General features: G+C 48.4%; 1 protein-coding gene across 6 annotated transcripts in view; it reads right to left on the bottom strand.

The window, feature by feature from the left end:
• The window catches only part of ACTN1 (actinin alpha 1), an 86,700-nt gene extending 74,323 nt beyond the window's left edge, over positions 1–12,377 (bottom strand). For 5 of the 6 annotated variants that reach the window (XM_014869406.2, XM_014869407.2, XM_014869410.2 and 2 more), the window contains exon 1: positions 12,138–12,373. In XM_014869406.2, coding sequence (XP_014724892.1) covers positions 12,138–12,242 — 105 coding nt within the window. In that variant the 5' untranslated portion in view covers positions 12,243–12,373. Of the gene's footprint in view, positions 1–12,137 lie in introns of all 6 variants that reach the window. The other variant, XM_088167110.1, reaches the window with a different exon arrangement.
• Positions 12,378–13,041: the final 664 nt, after the last annotated feature.

The following is a 13,041-nucleotide window of genomic DNA, read 5'->3' as shown; positions in this document are numbered from 1 at the left end:
ATCTATTCCCTCCTAGGCTAAATCCAGAGCACATGGAAGAAATTAATTCTCATCAGAACTTCTTTTTCTCCATTTCACATGCCAGGGGCCATGGTGCACACCTGCCTCTATTGCCCAGCACCACAAAGGAATAAAGCCTGGAGACTGCACAATAACTGCTCAAGAGGAAAATGAAAACCCTGCAAGGGGAGTGGGTTTTGGGTGGATGTATTTTGTGTTTGGGGGGGAGGTTTGATACCATCAGTAAGTAGTCGTGTTTATTTGGTTTGGGTTTTGCTGTTGGTGGTATATTTTTAAAAACGTCCTCCTTAGGCCAGAAAGACTTTTTCATTTTTCTGACCCCATCACAGGCCAAATATTGCCAACAAATACCCTCCTCAGCTGCCAAGAACAGCATGCCTGCCAGCTGGGAAACGAGGTATTTTACCACTGCATAGCCTTTGCTTGCTGTACTTGTGTAGTCACCCACTCTCACTCCTCCTCATCCAGCAGGGCCCTCCATTTCAAAAGTTGCCCACACTTGATCCTCACCATGGCCCTCCTCCTCTCCAAGACGGAAGAGCTCAAGTTACACAGGCTTCATCTCAGGAGGTAAACATGAGGAAATGGAACAAAGGCCAGAGACACGCATGCTGCCCTCTCTGCCCTGCCCGGGGTATAAAGGGGAGAAGAGCAAGAGAAGCGCTCAGGAAAGCTGTCTCACTGCTCCCAAGAGAAGTGGCTGAAGAATGCAGCGAGGGATGCATCTGCCTGGAAACCCCGCAGGGATGAATTTGCAGAGCCAGAAGCTGAAATCCCTTGGTCTTGCCTATGAAGTTAGTGTTTTGGCAGGTGGAGGGAGAGCACAGGCACCACACATTGGGACAAGAGGGTACCCTGACAGCAAGAAGACATTGAGCCTGCTGCAACAGTGATTTTCTATCCTGTATGAACCAGACATTAAGTACTAATACATCACACCTGCAATGCCACCAGCTGCCTTCAGAATTCCACCCAACATCAACATCTTCTGCTAAAGCTTGCAAAAAGAAGGCTCCTTTTTGACAGCAGATCACCACCCTAAGCTAGGCACACCTGCTCACATCCATGGGGCTCCGAGGCATCTCCTTGCTGTGCAAAGGCCACATGGTGCCCACTGGAGCTTGGCACAAGAAGCAGTGTGGCAGCTGTGTCAGGCTTGCCCTGTGTCTCCTCCACCCACCTCTGCAGGCAGAAGTTGTTCCAAATTCTGCAATCAGAGGATATTCTGCTTCAAGTGCTTTAATTACTGTAAGCAGTTCACTAATTACAGTAGTAATGATTGGATTATGGCCAGTTAACAGCCTTAAAGAAACAAGCCATTATAGGAGGGGGAGGGAAATACTCCTTTGGGTTTAGGATAGAAACTAAATTTCAGCAGTCCACCCTGTAGGAGGCTGTTAGTAGCTGGCTGGGTCAGACTATTTGCAACATGCTGCAAAAGCAAGGAGCTGTGTAATGTGTCACTAAATGATACACTGGCACATGAAAATTATCAGTGTTGGAGAGGTGTGTTTGCAGGAACAGAAGGTCTTCTGTTAATGTGCTGATCCCGTGTGCTCCAACACCTCTCCATGACTGGACTCAAAAGACATGATGCAGGCAGATGTGTGTATGCTAAGTTACTGACATGGTATCATGCCTGAGATGCTTTGTTTCAGCATGCAAGTCATGAATATAGGCCTTTTAGAAAGCCTTAAGAGAGACCTGCTAGCTTGAACCAAACAGCTAAATGCAACCACTCACACTACCAAAAGCCAAAGGCACTCACCGAAAAGAACAGAAACTTCCTTTCACTAGCAATTGCTGCCAGCATTGGGAGGACCAGAAATCCATTCAAGTAATGGGCAGGGAGGTTCCCTCCACGCCTGACACATACAGCTCCTCACTCTTTTACACAGTCTGACTACAGAGCAGGCTGCAGAAAAGCAACTGGACCAATGGATCCTTGCAAGAAGTTCTGTCCCAATGGAGACACTGCAACAAGAAGGACTGCCAGCTCTGGAAGATGAAGTTTTTTGTGGTCATGCCTTTTCTGAGAAAGACAAGAAGACTCCCAGATATGAGGAAGGCACGATTACCAGATACACAGCCTCTCCACCTTGAAGGGCACCTTCCAAAAAAGAGGAAAGCAGTAGCCTACCTTACAGAAGAAATCCCCAGTGTGTTGAAACTACAATAAAGGCAAAAATACGCATTCACAGGTGACTACCCTGATAGTACTGCCAGCCAGCAGTGTGCCATGGCCCTGTGGGTCAGGTAGCTCTGCCTAATCAAGAAAAGCCAATCCTTTGCACCACCACCAGTCACTTTTACATCTCCACTCACCCTAGGAAAAGCAGGTCTCTACACCTCATGCTAGCCCTCACTCACAACAGCCAGCCCTCGGTGGTAACATACCACCACTGTACCCCTGCACAAGCTCTTCATTTATTCCCCTTGCCCCCCTCAGCAGTATCTTGCTCTGCTTGGTCTCCTTGTTCTCTTTTCCCTTCAGAGGTCTTCAGCTGAGGACTGGCAGAAACTGAGCTTGGTATCGTTGGCTGGAGGGCGAGGATTTCTGGCAAGAGAAAACCAGTGGATCTGGGCATCTTGCCCAGAGTGAGTTCACACTTGGCTCACCACAGCTGGAAATAGTTTCATCTCTGGCCAGAGTTCCCCAACGGCCCAACAAAACCCTAGGGAAACAGCAAGTTTCCACACGCTGGCCATTTTGAAACAGACTGAAACCCCGGTGTTCATGACTGCAGTAGCGCGCTGCACGCAGCCAGCCTTCCCCGCACAGCGCAGCCGCCTGCGACTGCCACTGCCAAGGGCGCCTGATGAGCAAGCACTGACCAAGCACAGGGTCTCTCCCTCTGTGTGCACAACCAGCTGGGGCCAACACCAACGCTTCCTCTGGAGATGCCCCTCTTGTACAGCAATACTGTGAGCAGGGCTAGGGGGAAAGCAGAGGCTTGACAAGCACACCCCCGTGCTCCTCTTACCACCACATGCTTGCACCTGGGTTACTGCTCTTCTGTACTTCTTAAGTGGGAGATGTCCACATCTCCAAAACCAGGTAAGACATGTAGGAAACTCACCTAGAAGCATAAATATGCTTAAAATTTTGGAAATTATTTCGGCTGCAGTCGAAGTTTTCCTTAGGAAATTAAGTATTTTCCGTTGCAATAAAGCCTGACACAGATATGGTCTAAGCAGCTTTAAACTGCCTCCTTTTTTGGCACTGTTTAACAGTTAAGAAACTAGCTTGCTTTTTTTTCAACCATGGAGTCAATTTCTACGGTTTTCTTGGGGATAATACATTTAAGTAGCACAACTAACTTACCATGTACTGAAAGGTAGATTTCAATAAAGCGAATGAGGGGGATTACAGGTAAGTACTTGGGTAGCAAGAGAAACTTGGCTGCTGTAGAGCCAAGGAATCTGGCCAGGAAACAGGGCTCTAGGACGCACACATCATTTTCCATGATGAAGAAAAGAGCACTCAGCTGGGATGCAGAGACCATACATGGTTCTCTCACTCTCACATCTCTCAGAGGCCTTTATGGGCTAGCTCCTGCAGGGAAGATGTAACAGCACAACTTCTTCCATTTACAGCAGCAGTGAAGTTCAAATGCTTAGCATTATATGCTGCAGTGAGGAGTAGCAAATGCCCTGGCTGCCTGATCCAAAGGACATGGAAAGCAGAAGTCCTTCCTCTACTGCCAGTTGGCCCTGGTTCAGCACCTCTGCAGGACATGAGGGTCATCCTCAGCATTATAAAAGGAAACGTCAGTATTCCACGTGAAATTTCTCTAGCCATCCAGCAGTGTGCTCATAGAAGGAGCAGAGCAAACCAGCTGCCCATTCACAATATGCTGTGTGATACATACAAGACTTCACAAGGGTCACTCTGAAAGATGAGGGCCATGCATAGGACACATGAGCAGAGCCCACCTGTGCTATCCTGAAGGGCAGGCCCTACACTGCAGCAGTGCACAGTCACTGCCAAGTCAAGCAGACTGACCAAGAAGCAATCAGCTGATCCATCAAGTCACCCCTTCTTTCCCACTGACCACATAAGTTACCTACGAGGAAGTGGAAAAAGCTGCTACTTAAGAAGCCTGCCCTGCAGCCTCACCTGCCTATGAACCATCCACACTGGTGTCCCCAGTAGCCCTGGACTGCTGGTATTCAGAGACCTACTTGAAACCACTGCAATCTGACTGACAGACAGGCAATACAAGACACACATTAGTGGTGTTTACTGTAGTGAGTGTAGCCAGGCATGGTCTTTTCGCTTGTCACCACTTCCCATCTTGGCTCTAATACAATAGAAAAATGACAGGTTTGCTGTCATTCCTCACACCACAGGGTTGAGCACATTTCCAGTCTACATAGATAGAATGACAAATCAAAGACTCATCTGGATGAAAGACCAAAATCCCCTCTCTTTATGCACGCATACCCCAGTTCTGCCAATGGGAGCCGTTTCAGAGTACTGAGGGTTTAGAATATCTCTGCAGAGTCTCATTCATGCTGTAGTGCTTCAGAGCAGCCATGCATTTGGAAGCAGAGTAAGAGAGGACAAATACAGGTAAAGCATGAAGACAGCAAGCTGCAGTACATATGAGAGCTGGCTTTCAAAGGTCTGACCCAGCCCTTACCAGTAAGATACACTCATTGCCAGCTGAAAGGCAAAGACACAACGACAGGAAACCAGCATGCCGAAAAAATGGTTCTGTTTTACAGCCTAATAGGGAGCCAAGAGGTTAAACTGGCACCAGGCCACACCACATCCTATGACCAAGTTCTGCTTTCATACAGTAGGGGAATGAGAGCAGGGAAAGCAATGGGAGGAAGGGAACTGGAAGCAATTTAATTAATCATATTATTAATTAATTTTAAAATTAATCATATTAATGCCAGTGCCTTTGTTCACCTAAGCATCTTTTGGATGTAAGATGCTCTCTTACTGGCCCAAGAAGTCCCCTATTCTGCCTCAGGGATCTGAGTGACTACTGGGAACCTGTATGTCACTCTCATGCGCCAAGGTCAAAAAGAAGTGGTGGGTGGTTCTACAGACTTCAATAGAAGGCTTTTCTGGCATGACTAACAGCAGACAGACAGTACTGCTGCTGACAAGTCTATCTCACCACTCTTCACCAACTCATCCCCACAAATTCCATCTCTGAGTAACAATGCTTCACCCCCAAAACCCCAATGAGAGCAAATCCTATGCCTCTATGAAGAAAAAGCAACTGCCTTTCTTGCTAAGGTTATGCTTTTCCCATCCTGGCAGTTGTCAAGCATATTACACCTGATTTTTTCCCCCTTCAGGCACAGCTCATATTGCTTTGATGGGATAACAGGGTTTTACATTGCTATAGAAGATCTGTAGAAGTCATGCTAAGCACATTCCTTAAGATAACCATCATGCTTCCAACAGTCACACATGGCAAAAAATAAGTTTTATATTCTCATACAGAAGAGCAAACTGTTTCACCGTCTTCTGTACTCCTCAAACATAATTTCTTAGACTGTACAAAATACCTCCAAAAATCACAGCACATCCAGCAAGCCCCTGGGGCTGACATAACACAATAAAGTGAGACTAGTCCATTGTATGTCATATTTTTGCAGCTTCCCAATGTTTCCCCAGACAGTTCTCCAGTCTCTTTTCTACACTGACTGCTTTCTGCACCTCATTGTCAGAAAGAGCACAGCCAGTCTCCAATAGCATAAGCGCACCCCAGAGAACAGCCTAAGTGTCAGGCACAACAGTGATAATCCACAGCCACAGGGAAAATACTCAGTCCTTCACCAGCACAGCCATGCAAGTTTTCACCATCTCTGCCACTGCTGTTTGTGCCAACCTTAAGAACTCCAGGTCAATGCTTTTAGTGGATTCCAGTGAGCTGCCCCAGAAAAGCCCACAGGCTCACAAACTGGCTGGGAAGACCAATTGAACCCTGCTCCTCCTCCTCTGGACAGTGCATGAGAGCTGCACCTCTTACAGCACACATGAGAAGAGCCAACTGCCTACAGCAGGAGCAGCTGGGACCTCAGGACTAGAAGAATGGGTACCACCCACTGGGTCGCTGTAACATACCCAGTTTCTAAGAGTGTGATTCTAGTGTCCAGGAACACTTCTACCAAACAGGTTTACTGTCCCACATTCTCAGTCACCACCCAGTTGTATTTGAATTATACACAGATAACATCATCTCATACAAAAGCATGTGCTTTCAAGGAGACAAGAGGGGACAAGTTCTTGCCCACAATAAAACTGGTTTCCAAACAGCTCCTACTGAAGGATGCCCTAAGTGGCATGCCACATGCCCCAAGCTATGAGCACTGCAAGTGGTCAAGGAAGAAAACAATGTTATCCTCTCTAGTCTTTTCGCTCATTGCATTGAAAAAATGTCATTACTAAATCACATGCACAAGAATTTAAACTGGTTGCCTGAAGCAGTCAGCAAGAAATTCCCCAGACAGACATACTTTACATCACTGGGCTGGTAGCTGGATGCCTTTGAGGTGTTTCACCCTTCCCTAGAGGACCGGAAGGATAAGCTCAGTACAGATTGGTGAGTACCATGTCCTCATAAACTGATCCTTGGGATCTGTTACAGACTCCCCCTGAAAGAATCTGCAGTCTCCTTTTTAACCCATGTCTGCTTTCTCCTTAGACTCCCCCCTTACACAGGATTCTAAATAGGAGGGTAAGTCACAGCAAAACACACATGCCTCATTCATCATCCACCATGAGGTTACAATGAATAATAATGTTCTTGTTAAAAAAACCAAACACGCACATCCTGACAAAACCTGATCACAGAAAGTATGAGGCAGCTACCACACTCAAGGACAAATAACTGATCTACAAAGCCAGATATTTCCAGAGTTCCCTACAGAAACTTTTGAAAAACAAGTATCTGGCTACAAGTTACCTATGTTAAACAAAAAAAGCTTGATCTGATAGATAGATATCTGGTGACCCATTATTGCCTACCTGCAAAAGAGCAGCCAAGTATCCTTATAAATTCCACCATCCCGCTTCTGTATCAATAATGGTCAGCATTAAAGCACATAGGCCATATACTCAGGTGCATCAGGGGCACCTTCCCTGCAGCACACCCACACTGCGAAGACCATGCAAAGGACTACCCCTTGCTATGGCCCATACAGAGTATTATGCAATGTCACAGCAGGAGCAAAGCAACCCAGTGCAGTGCATTCATCAACAATGCACATTTATTTACTCCATGACTGAATGGCACTGAAAGAAATTTTAGCAAACTTCAGTATAGGAGTGGTATCACACCTTTCTTCCCGGAAGCCTAGATACTTTTTTCGAAATAGACCATATCTGGACTCAATCCCAGTGAAAAGGAAACCATTGATTGTGGCTTTTACATTTTGTCAGTGATAAGTCACACTCATACCACCTGATGGGAGTATGCTTACCAGCAGGCTTGGAGATGGGGTGTTTCCATGATGGTCCTATTTAATGGGTACTTTCTACCATTAACAACCCCACCTCAGAGAGGTGATTAGAACAGCAAAATTCAAATCATTAGAGTAAGGCCTGTGGGATGCAGATACAGCAGGACCACGAGACCTGTGGCTTCTTTTTTACCCTTGTATTTATGTTTATCTTTACAGTGATGCAGTGCATGGCACGAAATAGTGAGAGAGGCTTAAGGAGACTTGGGTTTCTAACAGGAAATTTCTGTAAGTTCATAACAACCATACTTAGTATGCATTTCTTTGGTGCAGAAAACGTGCTACTGAAGTCTGTGCTATCACTGCTTCTGCAGCACCATAAATCTGACCACTCCAGTTCTCTAAGCCAGACATATCATTTATTGCCACATTGTCAGAGATGACAACGTGGCAAGGCAGAGCAGCAGTGAATAAAACGCAAGGCACATTAATTTCATCAAGATGACTTTTTAAATAATTTTTGATTTTTTTAAATAAAGACAAGCATTATTATCATTCTTCAGAGCATTAAAGTTGCATATGGCTATCTTCTACACACTGCAAAGGAACACTGCTTCCTACTACTAAGAAAGCAGTTGTCAGGTCAAAAACCAATTTGGCATTCAAAGTTTCCCTGCCAGCTCTACAGGTGAGACAAGTTGCTTCAGGCCAGATTTTAAAATAAACCTGAATGAGCTATACCTTGAGCAATGAGCTCATTAAATGAGAATAGCCCACGTGAGAGCCTGCTGCATGCAGGACCTGAAGGCTGACCCCTACCAGCACCTCAAACAAGCCCAGCTTCACCCCAGTGTTATTCCTGACACTAAGGAGACAGGGGCCAGAGATTGTGCTTCTCACCATCACCCTTCATCCCATCTGTGAAGATGAGCCAGGCATGCTGAACACCAACTGGCTCATCTAGTCTCTCACACCCAACCCAGCTGCTTCACCAGCCCACTAGGAGAAGTTTGAATGCTGCAGCTAGAAACTTGTCATTGGGAGGTAGAAGTGTCCTTGTGGGCACAAGTGACAATCTCTTGGCCACTAAACACCCACATATGCATTTTTACTAGGCAAGCTTGTCTATCTTGACAGCTAGGTCAGTCCATTGCAATGGCTTTCAGCAAGTTTTGCTTTGCAAATCTGGGAAACTGCAGGATCGATCTTGTTATTGTTATGCCTTGGCCAGTGCTAGTTCGAGGCTTGACTTCAGACAGGAAAGAAGAGAAGGCAGAGGAAAAAAAATGCTGTTAGAAGAAACTGCTGAGATGAGTTCAACAGTTCAAACTACCGAGATGTAGTTCAAAGGAGAAAGTATTTTAATCCCCAGAACAGACCCCCTGCTCCTTCACAAAAGATTGTGCAGAGGCTTATATCAGGTGAAAAGTAGCTGAATTTGTTCTGCACAACAGTTTTTTTTCTGCTTAAGAATAGCAATGCTGTGACGAGCTCTCTAAAACCTCTTAGAGAGTCACTTCTGATAGACATAAAAAATTGGCTTCATATGGAAAGCCGCTTTCCTCCCAGGAACTGTCACTTTATCCCTACATTGTAAAACAGCATCTTCCCAGGAAGAGGCAGGTAGGAAGAGGCGTGATACCAGTGCTTCTCCTCTGTATCATATTCAAGATGCCAACTTTCACCCTCCAAATATGAAATTCATTCTGCAGTTTGCCTAGTTACCCACGTCAAAGCATTCCAGACAGCAGAGGTTGTAACATCTGTCTCAACACAGGTAGGAAACGTGCAAATCAGCTCCCAAAAGCTCAAACTTGTCCTTATAATGCTCCTGTAGAAGAAAAACTTCCTAAAGAATTTGTCGAAGACAAATTTACTAAAATTCAGTAGATCTTCCCACTTCTGATGTCTGCCATGAATTCTGCTGAGCCCATGCAGCCAGAAGGGGAGCTGGATTTAATTCATATTTGAGTAACATTACTAGACTTCTCGCTTCCCAAGTCTCAATTAGTCTCAGCTGCACAAAGCCTGGCAGGACAGCAATGTATTACAGCTATCTGCAGCCTACAGAGCCTTACTGAGCCAGGACACAAGGGGCTGGGTAGGAAACAGACGGCAAGACACGGACACTTCTTGCATAGACATTTGCTCGCTGTACTCCTGGCCTTGCCACCACTTTAGACATGCTGCCCTTGCTCCCAGAGAGGGCCCAAAAAGCAAAGTTTCAAGCCTGCCTCACCAACTAGCCTCAGTGCTATCAATAATAATAATAATGATGATAATTCAGTAGTACTTAAATCAGACTTAGGTGAAGAAAAACCTGAAACATGTGAGTCAACAAGAAAAGACTGAGCCTGAAAAGAATCTACAGGAATATCTGGTAGGTATGAATCTCTCCTATTCATCTCAGTAAGCTATTAGCTAACATGTACTGAACATTTCACTTTAATTACTGAAGTGATTTTATTTCACAGGTAAGAAGGACTGACAGTTTTACTACGCCCCACTTTGCAGGTTTTTGCTTGGTAGATACTGTTACTTCCTTACATCTGAAGGAAGCAAGCCCCAAGACCCCAACAGGGCTTTTGGTCACATTCAGACCCCCAGAAAAAGAGCAAGACTGTCTGGGCTGGGCTCCAATCACCAATCCCCCTGAGGGGATATTAGCCTGATGGGCTGCAACTGGGATGAGCCATCACTCCCAGACCTGATCCTCCTAACTACAGACACCCGAGGAGGAGTGGATCACCATTAAACTCTGAGCTTGTACCCACTGCAGAAGGGAACAGCTTCAGCTGTCCATCAGCAGGAAGAGAAACGACAAAGTGATCCCACCACCAGTGACAGACTCAACTATATAGAGTCCTCCAGTCCAGCAAGCTGGAGAGTGACTCCCACCACATCAAATTCAACTAGTAGCTGTTGACTAGCACAAGAAGTTGGCTTTCATTACTTAAAACTCCCTCTTGGCTTCTTCCCTCTGCACAAGTAACCCACGTTAACAGAACAGCTCTCTGTCACCCTCTTGTGATAGGACCAAGAGGACTTAAAATCTCCTGGAAGGAGGTAATACTAGAAAAGCATGACATTTACAGCATGTACAACAACCTTGGGTTTAAGACTTCTTTTGAGTCCAAAGGCTCCACTCCTGCTTCTGACAACCAAACCAGTGTCCCCCTACATATCATATATTTTACTTCACCCTGCACCATAAAAGGAAAAAAGCCCACAGCATGACAACCATTTCCCTTCACAGCCCGTCAGCAAGGCTGGCAATCTTGCTCTGGGCCCCAAGAGCTGTTTCTAGATGTACTGGCCAGATACAGGCAGAGGACTGCAAATAGAGATTGCAGCCAGGCAGATCTTTTGAAAAGGAAGAAACTTCCCTCCTCAAAGGAATAGAGCTCTGACTTCCGATAAGCCATCCAGCACTCACAGCCCAGACCAAGACTGCATTCCTCGCTTTTCCTTTGCCAAAATATAACCTCACACACTACCAAGTCTTTCTCCAGTAAATGCCCTCGTTTGTATACTTTAGTTCTCATGCTGTCTTCTCCCAGCAGTCAAGTCCCTGAGCAAGGAAACCACTGACAGCAGCTCTATAGCTATCATCTTCAATTAACTCATCAGATTCCAGGGGAAAAACTTCTCAGTGGCACCATTTCAGACAGCTCTGAACAGGAAAACCTGAAAACCTTTGATCTGGAGTGGAGGAGGGGAAGAGGAGAAGGGTTAAAGAAGAAGAATCATCTTCTCACTGTTGTGCTCTCCTTCCCAGTTGTTCCCAGCTTTCTACAGAAAGCCCCACACCACAGGCTACATTATATATGTTAATATATCATTTGTGCGTAAAAAAGCAGTATCATCCCCCCTCTCACGGAAGGTCTGGGATTCTTCTGCCTGCTCACAGCAAGGGGAGAGTAAGGCACGATCTAAAACACAAGCCCTGAGAGAATGAGTGACTGGCTGAGAAGCCAGCGGGAGACTGCTGCACCCCGAAGTGCCCCTGCCATGCCAGCATGAATGTTGTTCCAAATTCTGCTTTACTGTTGTCTGATAGAGTGACTAAAACGGAAATGTTTCGGGGATTAGGATTCCTGAGTGATCTAATACAGGATGCTTTTGGTTTAAAGGAGGAGGGGGGGGAAAAAAAATATAACTAGCGAGCGGCGAGGCTGGAGCTCCTCCTGAGCTCCCCTCCCCAACGCCACCCTTTCGGTTTAAAAAAGGGCCGAATGTTACCATTTTTGGACATGAGCTCCGCGCAAGCCCTGCCCTAAACCACACCATTCAAACGAGAAGCCAGTTACTGTCCCGCCGCCGGCCGGCGGGGCCGGGGCACGGGCGGCGGGGGTGCGGGGGGGATGCGGAGGGGCCCCGCCACCGCCCGCCGGCGTCCTCGCTCCGCCCGGGGCGCACCTGCGGGCCGGGAGCCGGTGACCCGGCCGACATCTGTTGCTGCGGGGGGAGCCGCGGCGCCTCCCTCTCTCCCTTCCCGCCCCGCCATCACCTGCCCGCCCCGCCCGCCCCCGCGTCCCCGCCGCCTCGCCCCGCCACGCCGCGCAGCGCAGCGCCAGCCCCCGGCCGGGCGCGCACCGGCCCCGCCGCAGCGCTGGAGGGGGCGGCGGGGCCGGGTCCCGGCAGCCTCATAGGATGCATGCCAGGGGAAAGGACGGGGGTGCGCCCACCTTCCTCTGCTGCTTCTCCCAGGCTGGGTCGAGGAGCAGGTCCCGGTCCCAGTCCTCCTCCGGCTGCATGTAGTCGTTGGTCTGCTGCGGGTCGTAGTGATCCATGGCTGCGGCCGCTGCTACCCGTCCTGTTCCGTTCTGTCGCGTCGCGTCCCGCCGGTGCCGCTGCCCGCTCTGCCCGTCCCGGCCCCGCGGCCGCTCAGCCCGAGCGCGCGGCGGCGGCGCCCGCTCCCACCTCTCCGCCTCGGCCGCGCGCAGCGCCGCGGGGGCGGGACTCCCCGCCCACTGCCCGCCTCCGCGCCTCTCATTGGCCGCGATCGGCGCGGCCGAGCCCCGGCCCCCTAGAGAGAGCCCCTCTCTCATTGGTCAGCATGCACGTCCCTCACAGGATCCGTGTGCCGTGATAGGCGGTTTGCGGCGACCCCGCCTTCCTCCCGGCCCCGCCCGACACCTCCCCGCCGTGGGGCGGAGGCCGCGGGTGGGTGCGCTGGGCCGGGCCATGCCGTTCCTTGCGATGTGGGGAGGCTCCGCGTCACCGTGAGGGCATCTGTCTTTCAGGGGTTCCGCGGCTGGATGGGGCCCGGGAGCCTGTACTGGCCGCGTCTTCACGGGCGGATCCGGGCGGCGGTTTGTCACAGAATCACAAAATACTCTCGAGTTGGAAGGGACCTACAAGGATGATCATCGAGTCGAACTCCTGGCTTTGCACAGGACGCTCCAAAGAGTCACACTCTGCCTGAGAGCATTGTCCAAATGCTGCTTGGACTCTGTCAGATTTGGTGCTGTGACCACTTCCCTGGGGCCTGGTCCAGTACCCCACCACCCTCTGGGTGAAGAACCTTTTCCTGATATCCAACCTAAACTTTCCCTTATACAACTTAGATGCATCAAATCCTGTTACTGT

This window comes from Sturnus vulgaris, chromosome 6 (genome assembly GCF_052056855.1).
Source record: "Sturnus vulgaris isolate bStuVul1 chromosome 6, bStuVul1.hap1, whole genome shotgun sequence".
NCBI classification, from domain to species: Eukaryota; Metazoa; Chordata; class Aves; order Passeriformes; family Sturnidae; genus Sturnus; species Sturnus vulgaris.
The sequence above is the reverse complement of the archived record's forward strand: the minus strand, read 5'-3'. Positions and strand labels throughout refer to the sequence as shown.